Source organism: Ambystoma mexicanum, chromosome 5q, assembly GCF_040938575.1.
Source record: "Ambystoma mexicanum isolate Mex_15411 chromosome 5q, UKY_AmexF1_1, whole genome shotgun sequence".
Lineage (NCBI taxonomy): Eukaryota > Metazoa > Chordata > Amphibia > Caudata > Ambystomatidae > Ambystoma > Ambystoma mexicanum.
The window spans coordinates 924,226,377-924,245,364 of record NC_090933.1 but is presented as its reverse complement, the minus strand read 5'-3'; the positions used below and the strand labels follow the sequence as shown (position 1 = coordinate 924,245,364).

The window sequence follows — 18,988 nt, the reverse complement described above, 5'->3', positions numbered from 1 at the left end:
TAACAGGGATCCAGGGAGGGTACCTAAAACATTCCATAACAGAGAGTCTGAGGATGTGCCATGGAGACAACCTCGACATCCTGATGACCCAAGTGTTATACTTCATTTTATGTTTTCATATGGGGGTCCTGAGTCTCTGAATCGGTGGAGGATCCTCTCACTCTTCAATGAAATTCCCAGCCTGTCCCTTATTTCACCAGGGGACATCAAACTGGTGGACTTTATACACCTGAGCGTTTTGACTATGTTTGCATTGTATTTCACTCCTGTGTTGTTTATGATGCAGTACTTATGGAAGAGGAGGCCCTCGATAAATTTGGCTACGATGTATTGATCTATAGCCCAGGTTTTCTGAATACACGGGCTGCGGGCTCTGGGGAGGTGCATAAAGGGCCTAACAGCAAAGTCCCCCAATGGGGGACGGCACAGACTTGGGGGCCTGGGACAGAACATGATCCTGATTTGAAATGGCTAGTCCTGAGCATCCAAGAGTCCATCTCTAAATTACAGGTTTTTAAGGAAAATTCCTAGCCAGTCCACAGAGCTTTCAGTGCTATCTTGGAACTCAAGACACTCTTGATACCTTAAGAACTCACCAGATCTGTGTACTTTACTTTGTGGATACTCTTTTCTGTGCATTCAGGAAACTTGGCTCACCTCGATTTTTCACGAAGCTGCTGTTAAGGGCCCTAAAGGTAGACCATCTGGTGGACTGATACTGGCAGTTAGGACGGATATTGATGGGAAAATACTTCAATGCTTAAATATATCCAAGTGGTCACAAGCCATCCTGCTGGAGTTAAAATTGGGAACGTCCTATACTAACATTCTGATTTTTAACATCTATTGGTCACCTGAGAACAATCTAACTGAAGCTTTGAAGCTGTTGAATATGGTTATCTTGGACTGCCAGGAATTATGCTCTGGTCTTCTTATTATAATTGCTGGTGACTTAAATGCGGAAATTTGTAGGGAGGGGGCTCTGAATGACCCAATGGGAATGGCCTTGGTTGCCCCCTCCATGCCTACTCATGAGGGGGGCAATAAGGGGATGACGAGGAAAACGAAAAATCACAGGGATTGCTGTGGCATATTTTCTTGAAAAATTGGGGTATGCTCTGTGCTAATGATTTAATAGCTGACTCTTCTGATCCCTACACTTGGTCCAACGGAACATTGTCTTCAATTATTGATTATGTGTTTAGTTTTAGTTGAGGTGGTAAAATCTTTCTCTCTCATCCAAACACCAAGTAGTGACCATAAAATGCTGAGCCTGTCTTTTTCTTGGGAGAGTCCATCTGTAAAACGAGACCTGTTACCTTTAGCTTTAGAAATTAATCAAGCCCTTAGAAGAATAACCTGGCATAGGGACAATGTGAGGAAAGTGAATACAGTTTTTGTACAGGACTTCATTACATATGACATTGGTAAGAAGTTCGCTCTACACACATGATGTGTTTGGGCATTATGTCAATCAACTATGCAAAAGTTTATACTGTGAAAACGAATCCCACTAGATCTAACTACAGACATAATTTTAGTGAAGAGGTCAAGCTAATGAATAATCGTAGAAATAGGGAGATTAGACACATTTGTGCCCTGTCTTGTTCGCAGTCTGTGCAAGTACAAATGATAAAAAGCATTAAAAACCAATGGAAAAATTGCGCTCTATCAAGCTGATGGCAAGATTATGTTATGTGCTCTGAGGGACGCTTCCACAAGAGCATTTTGGGCTTTGATTAATAAAGGGGAAATATTCCAATCTACTGCTCAATCAGTCTCCATATCAAAGGAACTGTGGGATGGGCATTTTGGCGTGGTTTACGCTCCCTCAAAATTGGACTGGTCCTTACCAACGGCAGTTAGGTTACCCCCTTGGAAATTTCCATTTACGCAGGATGACATCAGAAAATGGATTACTCGAGCATCAAATTCTTGTGCCCTGGGTCCTAATAGGCTAGCAAATGTAGTCCTGAAAGGCCACAAGGAATTCTGGTCCAAAATTCTTTTTGTCCCGTTTAGTAATATATCGTACATTGTTCCTATATACAAGAAGGGCGATAGGGGCTGTCCAAACTACAGACCTATTGCCCTTCTGGACGCTGACTCTAAGAATTTTGCTGGTTTGGTCCTGTGACACATCCAGGAATGGGCAGATCAAAATAATTGTCTATCTGCCTTTCAGTTTGGTTTTAGGCAGAATGTGGGAACTGATGCTGGTGGTATGCTTATCAAAATTCTGTAAGGAAAGGGTTGGAGGTCTGGAGTGTACCGATGTATGTGGCTTCAATGGACCTCTCCGAGGCCTTTGACCTTGTGGACCGAAATATACTCTGGTCAAAATTGCTGAAGTTTTGGACATAAAGGTCCAAATGGATTATACACAAGAACTGGGACATAATCAAAACAGATCCACAATTGAATCGCCTTTTTCCGTAACCCCCGATGTTGGCATACAAGCGAGGAAAAAACGTTTGCGACAAATTGATTGAGGCAGAAAAACGAAAACCAGATACTCAAACCTTTATGTCCAAAACTAAAAATGGCACTTACCCGTGCCTAAATTGCCAACATTGCTCTAATATAATAAAAGGTGATCACATTCGACATGGCAATACCGGGAAGAAAATCCCACTGAAACATTTTGCGACTTGTGATTCAAAGAATGTAATTTATGCTCTGCGCTGTCCCTGTGGTAAATACTACGTAGGGAAATCAGAAAGGCTAGGGAATGATGGACTGAGCACACGTCTAATATTCGTACCAAAAACATCAAATCCCCAGTATACAGACATTTTAGAGACCATCAACACACAATAGCTCAAATGAGAATGGTAATACTAGAAGTAGTACACCCACTCCCTAGAGGAGGAGACCTACAAAAACAACTAGCACAGAGGGAGCTGTTTTGGATACACTGCCTTGACTCACTCACCCCTCTTGGTATGAATTAGGACTACTATCTAGGACCTTACCTATGATGAATATGCTCCCTTTGTTGGTTTTCTAAGAGCATCCTCTACCATAGTCTTCAACAAGACCTAACTAAGTTTCTATACACCAAAATTGTTTAGGGTGTAACATTTATTTGTTTTCTATTTCCTTTCGGTTATTCTCTAACTTCTGTGATTCATGTATTCCATGTTTGTTTTTTAATTATATCTTATTTGTTTGATGGTATTGTTTCTAGAAGAATTGTTAGAATCAGCCATTCTGCTGATATCTTATTTTGAACAAATATGTTGCAAAAAAGGTGATGCCTAAATTTCATTTGATTTAAGTGAATATGTCAACAAATGTACACCAATTAAAGATTGTTAAAATTCATGTATTAGGCTTAAAACTCTTGGCTGCGTTATCAACAAATATTTATTCATTTTCTCTTTTTTTACCTCTAAAATGATCGCACATCAATCTACTAGTCTTCCCGCACATGAGCGTTTTTTTGTAGTCATGTAGTTCTGACGCCGTGCTTTCCATGTCGTCAGACTCCTGACATGGACCTATCAAATCTACCTTATTTTCCGACATGCGCACGGACCTGTACCTCTAAAAATGATCCCGCATCAACTTACTAGTCTTCCAGCGCACGCGCGGTTGTATTGTTGTCATGTAGTTCTGACGCCGTGCTTTCCGTGGCGTCAGACTCATGACGTGGCCCTATCGAATCAACCTTACGGTCCCGCATGTGCACGGAAACAGCTCCATATGCGCATGGTAATTCATATGTCATTCAATTAATAGATATAAAAGAGGACTAACACTCAGTGGGCCGCATCCTCCATCGGTGGGACGCGGCTAACTACTACTTTCTTCGCGGATGTTCTATTCTGCAACAAGTAAGTGTACAAGCAGTATCTTGCAGTCCTGCTCAGACGTTCACCCTCACTTTGGGTATTCTGATGCCCGTTCTTCCTTTTTTTTCTACAGATGACTTATTTCATCTGCAGTACGATACTTTGAGAGCCTACAGTTATAAATTTGAAACGTCGCCCCAGACTTGTTCAGTACTTGTTGCAAGTACTATTTCTTTTTCCTTTACATTTCTCCACCAAATACTACTAGAGTTGAGTTGAGTTGACACATGTTTTATTCCTCTAGCATTTGAGACGAATTATTTCTCTAAGACATCTGATTCATGTCCCATTGAATCCATCTTTTCAACTATGTCACCATGATAGTTGGTAAGTTTTGATTAAATAGTTTCTTCTACGACATTTTGTAGATCATGCTGGTAAGAAATTAGATCCACGACCCTCTTTAAATACAACCCTACTGTAGTACACAATAAGCTGATTGTAGCTCACTAATATAACTACACCTGTTGGATACTCTTGATATGAAATGGATGATTTTATGTGTGTTACCTTATAAGGTTGAAATGTAATCATCGTGTATATTATATATGTTTTCAAATATATAGTTATATTAAGTTGTATTTTTCTTTATCTTTTTCTAGAACTTTGTGAAAATTGATTTTGCCCCTGAAGAAGAGTTTATACTTGAAATGCGTTGGGCCTAGAGACATTGTATTAATAAATGTATAGATTACTTTTTACATGAACCTTGTGAGCTGGGTATTTACTCTTACTACCCCAACAACTGAACTATTGATTGTACCATTGGTAACACATGTTATGTAATTGATGTTATATGAACAATTTGAATTCATTGATCTGCTCCGCAGATACCAGATAGTGTGCAGGGGATGGGAGTTCCTAAATCTTTAGGAACAACCATTTTTGTTCTCTGATTAGTCCAACCTAGATGCCAAGGTTGTGTTTTTTCCCCTGCACCTCAAACTTTCTCTAACTTCAAAAAGGTTACTTTAAATTCAAGGTGCTAAAAGTTTCCAAAGTATAGGTGTGCCCTGGTGTTTCTCCCTATCTACAGATTTTGCAATTTGGCAGACAGTGGAAACGTTAATACATCTATTGATCGATTGTGTGGCCTTGAGACCTGACCGTATTATATGCTTTAGTAAATTTGTCCATAACACTGATTTTGTGGCTCGAAATGCATTATGGTTGGAAATGATGCATGGCCGAAGGGTAAATCTGCAGATTGCAGTGGTGAGGTTCTTGGCGGACATCGTTAAATTGGTGGATCAAAAGGGGAAAAATAAAGGATTATGATTTAACTGGGGGTGATGATGCTCCTAAACAATCCACCTTTTTAAGCAAGCTTCACCAATTATCCAACTGTTCTGTGTCGTCACGGACTATGGAATTTGCTGTAATTCTAGGTTAGGTGATATAGATATGTGCTGGTGATTTCTCTGCTTGCTGATTTGTTTTACTCTGTTTTTGTTCAAATCCTGATCAGTGCCACATGGCTGAATGTTTAAGTTGCTGTAAATGAAAAAAGTTCACGTTGGGAACCCCAGTATTGTGATGGCGACATTACCTGTGTGGCGACTTGTCTTGTATTATGAATGTTTAAATTTTGCCTATCTAAATACGGCTGAATGTCTAGTCTTTGTGACTGGGAAAGTCATATATATGTATGAAGAAATCAAATCCTTGATCTAGCTGTTATTATTATTGCATGGAAATTAGTTTTGCTCTGAGGTTATTTAAGTTTATTCTTTCAACGTTCTAACTTGGCTGTTCTAAATTGTTCTATTCAAAAGTATCTGTATGAATTTATTCTTCAAATTGTTGACAATATTTTACTGTGTACCCAACACAAATAAAAGAAAAAAAAATACTCCAGATCCTATCCCACAGGGTAAGGAATATGAAGAGAAAGATGCCCCTGTGAATATATCTTTCGCTTCCTGGGAAAAGGCCAGATTCACAGAGCGGACCCTCATGGTCCTACGCTTATGTCCGTGGTTCCCATTCACATGGTCACTTGCTTCACAAGCTACACAAGATCCAGTTGACCTTGGTATGAAGGGAGGCATAGATTAGCCACTATCATGCTTGGGATAGTTAGTCTCACTATCCTTTCCAGACTTTTGTGACTTACTCCCTTTTTTAAACATTTGTAGCATTTGTGGGAAGCTGTTTTTATCAGTAGTCCCACCCTCTTTCTCTTTTTGCATTTTCCCCTCCTCCTGCTTACCTGAAGCAGGTTTGTCATTTTGGCACACTCTATGGGAAACCAAAAGATCTGCAGCAATGGCCAGCTTCTAAGGTCCTTACCCCTTAGAATCAGCCAGATGCTGCTTTAGCTCAGGGGAACAAGAAATGTGTTCCAGCATGACCAAATTGATGGTTACTTAATGGCCCTCTACCCAGCCACTCAGGGCTTTCAGGGAATCTGTAACAAAAGACACCCATGTATTATCTTTTTTCTTGTACCATCCAAGTATTGGGCAGGAATGTTCCCAAACTTGGAGAGGAGAGCCTGATTCAATTTGTCAAAGTCCTTTCAGTCAGATTTTGACATTTCCATAATGGCACTGCGGCCAGAATGGGGTAGTCTAATGAGCAACCATGCAATCTTGTCAGACTCACCCACTTCTTGCACATTTCAAGAATATTCAAAAGTTGTTAAAAAAAAAAAGACCACCTAGATTTTCTAACTAGTTTATGCAATTTACTATAATACAAATATATATCAGAATACATTTCAGTTAATACATCCTATCTTTAAGAAGTTCCATACATTAAAAAAATGTTAATTCCCCTGCACCCCGCCTTTAATATAATCTGAAACATAGAAGGTTAAATGAAGGAGTGAGGACAAGAGGATTGAATGAAAGAAAAGAGCAGTGAGAGAAGAGAGAAAAAAACGAAAACAAAACCACACCAAAAAGGAAATATCAATCTACATATGTTGTCAAATACACATTTTAATCTTTAATCCGATTCCAAACTCAGAAAACCACCCCATATTTTATCAAATATGTCTTCTGCAGGGACATTACCACTCTTTCAATATTACATACGGAGTACATCTCCTCCATCCACGATTCTGCTGTGGAGTATACAGTTAATTTCCAATTACGTAGAATTATCCTTTTCAAAGCCAAAGAACCTTTCAAAATCCATGTTACGTGGTGATATTGTCGGTCATCTAGCTCTGTATCTTCTCCCAGAGTCAAAGTTTCAAAATTAAACTCCTTTCTCTTCATTCAAAACTGTATTCATCACAGCGGTAATCCCTTTCCAATATGTTCTTACTTTATAGCAGTCCCAAAGCATATGTTCAAGAGAGCCTTGCGAAATACCACATTCCCAGCATGCATTTGTTAAACTCAAACCTTGTTTGTGCATACTCCACTTTCCCTTGCAATTTAGATCAATTCCACCTATAAAATATTTATTTTAACCTACCAATTATTACCAACTGCAAAGGTCTTAATCGCCTTTGTTTTAGGATAACTATGAGGTCCCGGGGCAGTCAGTCCTCCCCAGTAATGGCCCATTGTACTCATCATTGAATCCCCACCCTACCTAGAATGGTTGCCATGCTTGAGTGTTAAAAACATGTATGTATTCCTTGCTACCCATCGTTTCTGCAAGGTGTAGCGGGAAGAGCAACCAGTAGACTCTGGACCGTTACTCAATGGATCTAGCACAGTGTAAAGATCCCTGAAGGCTGGTGGTAGCTGGATGCCTATAAAACCCCAAGACCTTAGGTACATAGAAGGGGGGCAGTAGTGGGGCAAGAAAACATCTCTGCACCTAGTGATAGGAGACCATTGATGGAACGCCTAATTAAAGGTCAGTATTGCAGTGCTGCATGTGGCGAACTCTAATAAGGCCGTACTCAGGATCTCTTGTCGGAATGACTTGAACCCTAATGGAGGTATGACCCAAACAAGGCGATACTGGGGAGGAAGCCAAGCCCTGTAGGAAGGCCAACGTGGCAGAGGACAATGTAATCTCACAAGTTACTTTTGAATCTGGACGATATCATATGCCAGAACTAGACCGGTCACCACAGTTCACTAGACAGATCACCTTTGCTATCATTTAATAATGGAGTAATCATAGCAATTGAATACTCAGGAGCTGGATCCCTCTACGTGATGACTGCAGCCATATACTACCAGTGCCATTGCATACTCTCATTCCACTCATTGGAAATAAGGCCACAGTGCCAAATCTGACAGTTTGATTGGCCCTTGGCCGTCCTAACGACTATGTGTCTGCTGTTGTCTGCACTGACTTCCAGTCAGTTGCAGAACCAAGTTTAAGATCTTATTTATGGTCTTTAAATGCTTGCATGGGATGGATCCAGCTTATCTGCAAGCTGAGGTTTGTCCATACATATCATGCAGATTTGTTTGTTTTCTAAATCAAATGTTTACTCTCTTGACATCCTAAGAGCCAAATGAAGCTCTAGGGGTGATCAAAGTTTCTCTGTTAGGATACCTCATTTATGGAACAACCTATCCCAGAGTATTAGGAAGGTGGGTGATTATCTGCTTTACCGTACATTTTTGATAACTGTTAACTGTCATCTTTACATGATCTAACATTGAGGATTTGTGTGCAACTGACATAATTCAGCCTATGTGTAGCTAGAAGAACAACTAGAAACGAAAATCACCATTCGGAGGAACACCAAGCATAAAGGGGTGGTGGTGGAAACAGTACAGTGTGCAGCAGAGTACTACGGAGGAAGAACTGGAATAAACTGTGCATAGTCTTCTTGCCCATTTCCCTAATGAGACAAAAGCCAACCACCAATCTATAATGTAATTCTTCTCATCATACATACTAAGCAGATCTTTGGGAAATCTAGAATGTGAAGAGGACCCAGAACCACAGCCAGATCCACTGGAGGATCCTTTCGACCATTGACATCTGGCTAGCTCCAACTGGTGATCTCTCTCCTTCTGCTTCTCTACCCTTTCAAATTCCAGCTTGGCCATATTGAAATCAAGCTCTTTTTGTCTCACATGGCCTCAGCTTCAGGAGTTGTCAGCGAAGCATGGGAAGACTCCTATTCTTCCTCTTCCTGTGCCCTTTCAATAGTGGGAGTTGCCACAAGTCCATCGCTACTGCTGGGAACTGCCCCAGCAACTACTGCATCACTATTACTAGGCAAAGGAACAATGCTAGAATCCTGATGATCAAAACATCTCTGCACTAAATCAGCCTTGTTTCCAGAGGATGGCAATCCTCTGTTCACACACATGTTTTAAGTTATCTACTTTCAAAGCAGCATTGTGAATGTTTCCATGCTTACAAAAAGGAGTAGGTGACTGTTATATTACTACTGGTACAAATAAATCAGAGTTCTGTGTGAGTAGAATCAGGATACTGCACCAGTTGACAACAGTGGGGTACCAACAAACTTACCCTCTCTGCTGTAAACCAATTTGTTGAGATGAATTTTTTATATCTGGCCTGGTCGTCAGATTACAGGTGCCCACTCTAGTTATAGCGAACAGGGATACTCAGAGTTTAGCCAAACCCAGTCAAGGTAAGCGTGTAGAGGGGTATTTCACCCGCCAACAATTTGAAGCGGACACAGACGTCTCCAGTGACTGAACACCTGGCGGCATCCACTCCTTCATCTCTTCACTTTTTCCTGAGAAGACATTACTCAGGTCCTGTTGGCTCTGTCCAGTAGTGACGACTGAGGGACCAACTAGTACTGTACAGTAGACCCGCCCAGTCCCCTGCCTCAGCAACAAGCAACCTTAACTTAGCCCACCACGGCTCTGATCATTTCCACCCATTCAAGGGTCCTGCTAATTATTGCCCTGATGAAGGCGGAGTAGATTCTGTTCACATGGTAAAACATTTCTTCACCAATTTTGTTCCGCCGAAACGCTTTCTTCTATCAGAGGGGAAACAAGGTCCTTCACAGCGACATCTGTGGACCTCCAGGACCATTCTGCTCACGTGACATGATCCACTGTTGGGAGCATGTCCTCTAGGTTAAACACCCACATCCCATATGGTTTATTTATTCCCCCTGTAGCGTTTTTGATTCAATCAAGTATCCCAGTGATGTACAACTGGCTTTTTGTTAATATTGTAATTGCTCTACATTTATGTTCTTTCCTTGATGTACCAATTCTAATTTTCTTAGATTGTTTGAAAGCTCTCATACCCAATTGATAAATGGGAAATGAATGTTCGTTTTCTTGATTACACATGTCTTTCCACGATGGTTTTCACTATATGTACTTAATTTTTTATGATATTAAAAAAATATTTTCTTTTTAACATCCATCTCTGTAAATATCTGTTTATTGTTTAGGAGTGTTCCAATATGTATCTTTGCATGCAAATTGATAACCATTAAGGTTATGTGGGTTTAGACCGGGTGTAATATTTCTAATTCATTTACATTTCACACTGGCTAACCCCTAAACATACCAGTACCTTTTTTCTGTTGAGATTATAGACTTTGCCCCCCACTGGTACGATACCCCCCCCCCCGGGGCAGACCACTGTGGCTACAGAGTAGCCCTAATTCTGTATATAAGCGTGTAGAGTGGTCAAGATTTAGTCTCAGGAGTGAGTGAGGTCAGGGATCCACAATAAGTCCACAAAGTGAACCACAATGATTCTGCTTAGACAGTTAAGTACAAAAATACCCAAGAGACTTGGCAGGTCGACTGGGAGTCCCTGGAGGTAGGTTTTCGTGCCATCCAGTAGAAGATGCCCAGGAGCTGCAGGTGCAAGGGCAATTCCGGTATGGTCCAGGAGCCGAGTGCAACCCTTTCGAAGAAGAAATGCAGCAGGCACTGATACAGGTCTCTTCAGTGAACTCTACCAGACGAAAAGAAGGCAGTTCCAGTGACAGTCACTGCACACGGGTGACAGCAGGTGTCTGAAGTGCGTGCAAGATCCCTTGATGCTGGAAAGCTGAAACTTGGCAGGAAGGCGACATGTAGGATGAGCCAGCGACCAACGAAGTTCCGGGCGAAAATGCAGAACGGTGACGCTTCTGGCGCGGTAGCCTAATACAGAGCTGGTCGGTTCACCGGGGGGTCTAGGGACAATTCCAAGGGCACAGGCCTGCAGGAATGCAAGACGACGTCGAGGCTGGTTGGCCCCACCAGCCCAAGGGCCGAAGCACCTCAGATCAGGTAGTCCAGCAGGGCTTCACCGGGACAGTAGCAGTAAGGTCGCCAGGCGTCTTCAGGAGTCGTCCACGGACCACAGGTCTTCAGTCTGCTGCACGTCTACACAGTATACTTGGCTCCAACGCTGATCTTCTGGAATGGTTGCAAGAGTCCCCTTCTTATCCCAAATCCAGCCCACAAATGGTAAGGATCTGCACCACTCACTCAGCCAGCAGTGGTCCAAACAGCGACCACTGTGGGTTTCACTCATGCATACACATTAGACCTTCAGACCATGGCTGTGGAATGGGACCACACAATCCCACCCACATTGTTGGTCCACACACAAATGGCATGCGCTAGCCTGCAAAAACAGCAGATTTCTGCATGACAAATGCATGATCATGTTAGGGATTTCCTGACCTGAGAAGGCAGAAAGAAGGCCATGAAAGAAAAAGGGAAAAGGACAAGTGAAGAATCTTGTGGCATGGCCATTTTAGGACACGAACCAAGTTTAGTAGCAAGGCGCAGAAAACCTGAATGTGCACACTAAAATAAATGCAAAAATTGTAAAAATATAATTGCTGCCACCAGCTATTCCTTAAAGCATGTTAAAAAGTAACTAAAAATTCCCAGTAAAAGACCAGGGTGATACAAAAGTATCCCCATGCACTGCATTGTGAAATGCTCTGTGCACTGTAAGAAAATTAACCAAAACAGGCAAAAAGTAAAAGGCAAAAAGGAAACAGTCTCCCAGTACTAATAGTATGAAGGACTGACCAGTTTCCCCACGATAAAACAAGCAAAGGGCCAGGGAAGTGACTTATCTTTAAAAAGTCAGGACAGGTCAAAAAATAAAAGCAAAAAGTTTGGGGTTTCATGGAATATGGAAGGAAAGTTGCCTAAAAGAGAAATGTTTCCTAACAAAGTCAATTTTCCAACTCGAAAATAAGTCATGAAATGCTACGCATCACCCACCAGAGGTTGGCCCATGGAAAGCATTTGAAACTAAGCCGATCCACATGCCTCAGAAACCAAGATACAGAACATACAAGACATTATGAAATACAGGTTACATTTTAAACAATAATCCTAATTTGAACATTTAATTACATAACGTTACAACACAAATCCATACAGACCCAAAGAACGCTCACACAAAAACACACTTTTAGTGGTATTATTTTACTACATTTCAACCCACAAAATAACCAAATTTCAAATGCTAAGTGTAAACAAGCACTCAGACAATATACAGACAAAACACACAGAACTATTTAACACTGCAACAATCCAAAGCAAAAGGGTGTGTGAAGGGTTCAGCGACATTGGCTTTATTTTATGTTCAAATAAGTTAAGGTTGTTACCTATTAAATGTTAGTCTACAGACATTGGAAATGCCAACATTCAGGTCTAACCTATTACACCAATATATATTGAGGATCATTTTGATATCATACTAAATATTACATCAAATTTCTTATTGGAACCAGCAAGAGGCTAATGGAATATATCATTACTTTTCAAAATAATTATGTTACGTAGTAACAAAGTTTTATGAAATGTACTTTTCAGCAACTTAAACATACCTCTTGTATATCTATCTTCTTTCTTTGTTTTTCTTGGCTGTTGGCAATGCTGTTCTTTCTTGCTTTGAGAGACTGTGTGACTTCTTCTAATTCTTTTCTCGCTTCTGAGACATTTTGGTCCATTTGTAGGACTTTATTGAGATCATTAATACTGGCTTGATAATTCTGTAAATATGAAATAAAAAAAATACTCAATGTACAATGCAACACAATAAAAATGGGTTTAATCTACCAATTTCATCAGCACGGTATTCATTTGATAAGCAGCACTTCAATTTTATAGGGATTTGTAAGTATTATCATTTGCTCTACAGTACTTTGGAGGATTCAACAGTAATGCCATGGAGTTTCTCGGGGTACAAAAATATGTGCTGCAACAATACATATAGCCTTACCACCTAAACTGGGTAAATCATTTTAACTCCCCCCATTCCTCTTAATTTTCCACATTCAAAACAATAACTCTAAAAGCACTTTGAGGCTTTACAGTATACCAGCTGTACGCAGCATATCAAAAGCTTATATAGCGATCTCTCTCTGCTCTATTTCACTCTCTCTCACTGCATGTCAGTCTCTTTTTACGTGGGCAAGAGTCTTGTTGTCCCGGCGAGTTTTAAACTCCTCCCCTGCTTCCTAGCCTCGCAGACACACTGGAGCCTAGATGGGGACACCCAAGGGTTCCCGCCAAAGGCAAAACACACATTCAGACCTCCCCCCCGAATGGTAGAAAGGCTAACAAAGAACAACCACAAAGAACAACCACAATAGAAATAGCAACAAAAAAAGGAAGGAGCCACCATGTTAGCACATAGGTGGCCCTTGTGTGCATAACAGAGACTGAATACAGTCCACAGTAAAAAAATAGCACAATAGTTGGTAGAACACACCCACTTCCACCAGCCATAACTATAGGTAGTCTATGTGACTAAAATGTCATAGGAGCAGAGAGAAGTGGAATACTAGGATCAAGTTTTAGGAGGGACACAAAGTATCCATCGATCCTCAAGAACAGTAGTTCTTAAGGATAGTTACAGAATCTCAAAGGAGGACCCAGGGCGTCCCCAGCAACACTGCGCATAGGGTGCTGTGTGCTGCAAAAGTTAAACACAGATTCCTTAAAAGAGATACGGAGGAACACAGACTCCATAGAAAAGTTAAAACACAGAACAGAGTTCCAAAAGTCATAGCCCATAAGAATGAATGAGGGAAAAGGCTCCCCTCATTCAGGATAAAATGAAAAAGCTCCAGAAGTCCAGCAGCAAGTGCTGGGGGGTCACACTAGGAGAGGGGATTAAGCATAAAACTGATAAATCTCCCTAACATAGACCCGGTACACAGTGATAGCACCGGTAATAGGCTGAGATGCCTCAGAGACAGTTCAGGTAATAATAGTTCCTGAGGGAACCTCAGTGCGATCACTAGTAGAAGCCACCCTGGCCTCGATCATGACCCGGTGATGCTGTGGCTAGCTGCTGAAGGAATCGCGCCCCTTCCACTTTCGCAGGGTGCTGAACTTTCCTGAGACTTCATTTAAGAGGAGATAGATTCCTTAGTGTGGTCTGGAGACTAAGTGCGAAAGACTTCTCGCCAACGAGGTACGTCATCTAAGTCCCTATCCAGGACCAGGTTCATGGGGAGGAGGGAGGGTTGTGTGCCCTGACTCACTGAACCCGATCAGCTCCTCCTTTAGCTCCAGCAGGGCCCGTCCACCATGCCAGTGGTAGCTTTGCTGCCAGCTCTGGTGTGTCTCCGTCCCACCAACCAGCCCACCAGGGTTTTTTTACCAGACGGGATTACATTCCCTCACTTTTGGCGGGGGTGTCCTATGGAGCCAGGTCGGTGATCAACACATTTAAAAAGTGTTCCATTAAGTACTGTTAGTGTTAGGCAAGATTTTGAGCAGTACCCTTTGGTTGCACTACAACAACCTTGACCTCCTGGCAATAGGGACCCAACCTTTGGTATAAGTCTGTACTACACAGGTTGGTAGCGTGATTGAGCAGCCACGCTTATCTCAAGAGGGGTCAATGTGAGCAGTAGTGGAGTTACACAGAGATTCACAGTGATAAGCATTACAGTCAAGGTTTCTTGATTAAACAATTATTAATTTACAGTCTGTTTGAGTAAGCCTTCTTCAGAAGGGGCACTATAATAGTAACACACAAATACACTCCAAAATACACACTCTTAGTTTCTCTAAATCAGCAAATACCCATTTGGGATGACACACAGACACTTCGTAAATCCTTAGGTGACTTAAATAGCTAGGACACTGTGGACATTAATATATCACTGTTGCATTTAGAGCAATACTTATCAATGTCAAAGGCAAATGTTATTAGAACTAAACAAGAGATCTCACAAATATTCTGAAGCAGGTAAGTACTTTTGGAAACCCCCAATGCAAAGTAAGTTAACCCCCTTCCTGGAAGGAAGACCAAACACAAAGTCAGAGGGAAGAAGAGTCATTCAGTGGGCCAGGCCAAAGTCAATTGGACAAATGTCTTGGTGAACTGAAGCAATTCTTATAGATAGGTAAAAGTCTTGCACAATGTTTTAGAAGTCGTGTAGAAAAGAAGAATCAATGCAGGGCCACAAGCTGATTAGGCTTGTGAGGTAAAGAAGCAGTTAGCAACTCTACAGAAGCAACCACGACAAGTCTCAACTGAGAACAAGTGAGGTTACACAACAAGAGGTAGGTTCTCTTAGACTGTACAGTACCTTTGGTCAGAAGAAAAAAACGGTTCCAGCTGTCTTATGTTCCTTTGCAGCTCTGCAGATCCTGTGTTCCTGGGCCTCAGTCGTGGGGACAAGAGGGAGTACCGTCTGGAGGACTCCTGCACTGCAATGGGACGATCGGCAACAGAAAAGGACCAACTTCTATTCAGCGGGACTTTGCAGTTTCAGCTCCTCGCGTCTCAGCAAATAGCACCACTGCGGTTCTTGGCTGTCAAGATGGGCTTTCCTTGTATCTGGGGTCCCGCACTCTGTTGAGGTGGCTCAGGCTCAGTCAGTCCTGCTTCCTGGGAGTCTGGAGGATCTTCTTGGAACTCTTGGCCAACTTAAAAGCAACGCACACAATCTGGTGTTCCTCTCCCTGGCTCTTCGGTTCCAGCAGCGGCAGCAGTGGAAATACAACCAGCTTCGAGAGAATGTCCAGACGGGCTTACTTTGGAGTTGATTGGTCCCACCAACTCAAGGGGAGAAGTCGTCCTTACAGGGCTTCTCTAGTCGAGGCGAATTTGGAGTTTCAGCACAGCAGCAGGGCTTCACCGGTCAAACCAACGGTCCAGATTTAACAGACCTCTGCACTCATCCTGTTGTTTCAGAGTCAGATCAGAAGATAGATTAACTCCTATTTTCCCATCTAAAGGCTTTCCCCATAGAAGGTCAGGTAGAGGTTCACTCTCCTCTTGATCGGATGCTAAGAGCAAAGGTCCCAGGTCTGGTCTGGATACATACGCCTTTAGGCGGTTGGTGTGAAAGACCCTGGGGGCCTCCTTGGGATTGCCCAAGTCCACCAAATAATTGACCTCTGCAAGTTTGCCCACAACCTTCAAGGCCCCCTGCCTTTTAGGTACCATACCTAGAACTAGCTGGTCTTCAGTAAATTCAACCATGTTGGCCTTCTGGTCATATCAATGTTTAACCAGAGCCTGACCTGCTTTCAAGTTATCAGAAGCTTCTGTCATCATGTGTCATTCTCCTTCGGAGACCTAACACATAGTCAGTGACTCTCACTGGCTTGTGGGAAGGAACACTCTCCAACCCTTCCATGATTAGGGCCAATGGACATCTAACCAATGACCATGGAGGAGCTCAAAGGGGCTGAAGCTAACCCCTTCCTGATGGACTTCTCTATAAGCAAACAGAAGGCATGGCAGCAGAAAGTCCCACTTTCTTCTAAGGGGTTCTTCTAAAGCACCCACCATGCTCTTCATAGTTCTATTAAACATCTCCACCAACCCATTTGTCTGGGGATGGTAGGCTGTTGGGAACGTGTAGCTCACTCCACAGATTTTCCACATGGCTTGCATGTAGTGGGACATATAATTGGTCCCCCTGTCTGAGATAACCTCCTCAGGAAAACCTACCCTGGTAAAAATACCAAGGAGGGCCTTAGCCACTGCCTGGGCAGTACAGTTCTCATAGGTATTGCTTCAGGATACCCGGTAGCATGGTCTACCACAGCAAATATAAATCGGTTGCCTGAAGATGTGGGAGGGTCTAGGGGACCAACAATGTCAATCCCCACCCTCTCAAAAGGAACTCCAACAACTGGGAGAGGCACTAAAAGGTGCCACATTCTTGGCTACACTTTTAAAAGATAACTGGCAAGTGTGGCAACTACTACATGTTTCTCAATGTCAGCACCCACCTTGGGCCGGTAAAAGTACAATGATATTCTCTCCTCGGTCCTCTTAAAAGTCCTCTTAAAAGTTAAGTGACCAGCCAGGTGGACTTCATGTGCTAACTATAGGAATTTGGATCTCAATTCTTGGGGTACCACCAGTCTCCGGAGGTCCCCTGGAATAGACTCCATAGGCTTACTGTTGAGGAGTTCATCCTCCCAGTATAGCCTGTGCGTCCCAGTTTCTTGCCCTTCACCCAGGGAAGCTGGATGCTAACACAGACCTTCTAGAAAGGGATACTCTCTTTGTCCCTTATTGATGTCTGTCCTTGAGGGTCCACCTTCTGCAATCAAAGTCTGAAGCTCAGGATGGTCTCTTGGATCCAGATCTCCTAGACAGGGTTGAATCTCCCCCACCTATGACTTTTTAGAAGATGGGTCTTCTGGGGATTCTTCTTGCACCAACTCAGCCTCAGCCGGCGGTGGGGTCACAAGTGTGACCTCTAGGTTTTCTACAGGAATCTTTTTCCTTGAGGAAGTTTTGGGCTTGGGGCCCTTTCCTTTTTAGACTCTGGGGTTCCCCTTGGTCTCAGTTGGAAGGTCTCTTAAAGTTGCCTCCCTTCCAATCCTGATTAGCTCTCTTCTCTTCTTAGAAGGGGGCTTTTGGGGTGCTGGAAACTAGACCCAAGGCCTTCAAGTCATTGCCCAAGAGTACCCTACTTGGCACTTCAGACTGGACACTTACAGTGATTTGAACAGTCATGTCATTACATTTAATGGAAGCTGACAGTATGGGGCACATTTGGACTGGACCTCCTGCTAACTTGTTAAGCCTTTTGGGAGCCTTAGCAACTTTCATCTACCACAGTTATACTGGCCCCAGAGTCTCTAATGGCGGGTGTCTTGACCATTTACAAGTACGCTGTCCTTATAATGCTCTATAGTATGAGTCTGTGGCAGTCACTCCAAACCTTTTCTCCAGAGACAGGAGTCTCTCTACTGTGTCTAGCCTCATACGTGGGAGGACCCATAAAACCCCCACCCAGCCGCGGAGCGGCCGCGGTGTTGGCTGTAGAGTTGCAGTCTGTGGCAGTCACTCCAAACCTTTTCTCCAGAGACAGGAGTCTCTCTACTGTGTCTAGCCTCATACGTGGGAGGACCCATAAAACCCCCACCCAGCCGCGGAGCGGCCGCAGAGTTGGCTGTAGAGTTGCAGTCTGTGGCAGTCACTCCAAACCTTTTCTCCAGAGACAGGAGTCTCTCTACTGTGTCTAGCCTCATACGTGGGAGGACCCATAAAACCCCCACCCAGCCGCGGAGCGGCCGCGGAGTTGGCTGTAGAGTTGCAGTCTGTGGCAGTCACTCCAAACCTTTTCTCCAGAGACAGGAGTCTCTCTACTGTGTCTAGCCTCATACGTGGGAGGACCCATAAAACCCCCACCCAGCCGCGGAGCGGCCGCAGAGTTGGCTGTAGAGTTGCAGTCTGTGGCAGTCACTCCAAACCTTTTCTCCAGAGACAGGAGTCTCTCTACTGTGTCTAGCCTCATACGTGGGAGGACCCATAAAACCCCCACCCAGCCGCGGAGCGGCCGCGGAGTTGGCTGTAGAGTTGCAGTCTGTGGCAGTCACTCCAAACCTTTTCTCCAGAGACAGGAGTCTCTCTACTGTGTCTAGCCTCATACGTGGGAGGACCCATAAAACCCCCACCCAGCCGCGGAGCGGCCGCGGAGTTGGCTGTAGAGTTGCAGTCTGTGGCAGTCACTCCAAACCTTTTCTCCAGAGACAGGAGTCTCTCTACTGTGTCTAGCCTCATACGTGGGAGGACCCATAAAACCCCCACCCAGCCGCGGAGCGGCCGCGGTGTTGGCTGTAGAGTTGCAGTCTGTGGCAGTCACTCCAAACCTTTTCTCCAGAGACAGGAGTCTCTCTACTGTGTCTAGCCTCATACGTGGGAGGACCCATAAAACCCCCACCCAGCCGCGGAGCGGCCGCGGAGTTGGCTGTAGAGTTGCAGTCTGTGGCAGTCACTCCAAACCTTTTCTCCAGAGACAGGAGTCTCTCTAC

General features: G+C 43.3%; 1 protein-coding gene across 1 annotated transcript in view; it reads right to left on the bottom strand.

Annotated features, from left to right (window-relative positions):
* Positions 1-18,988, bottom strand: part of SPAG1 (sperm associated antigen 1) — a 1,725,603-nt gene that overhangs the window by 162,984 nt on the left and 1,543,631 nt on the right. The window contains exon 17 of the mRNA XM_069621435.1: positions 12,574-12,738. Coding sequence (XP_069477536.1) covers positions 12,574-12,738 — 165 coding nt within the window. The remainder of the gene's footprint in view (positions 1-12,573; positions 12,739-18,988) is intronic.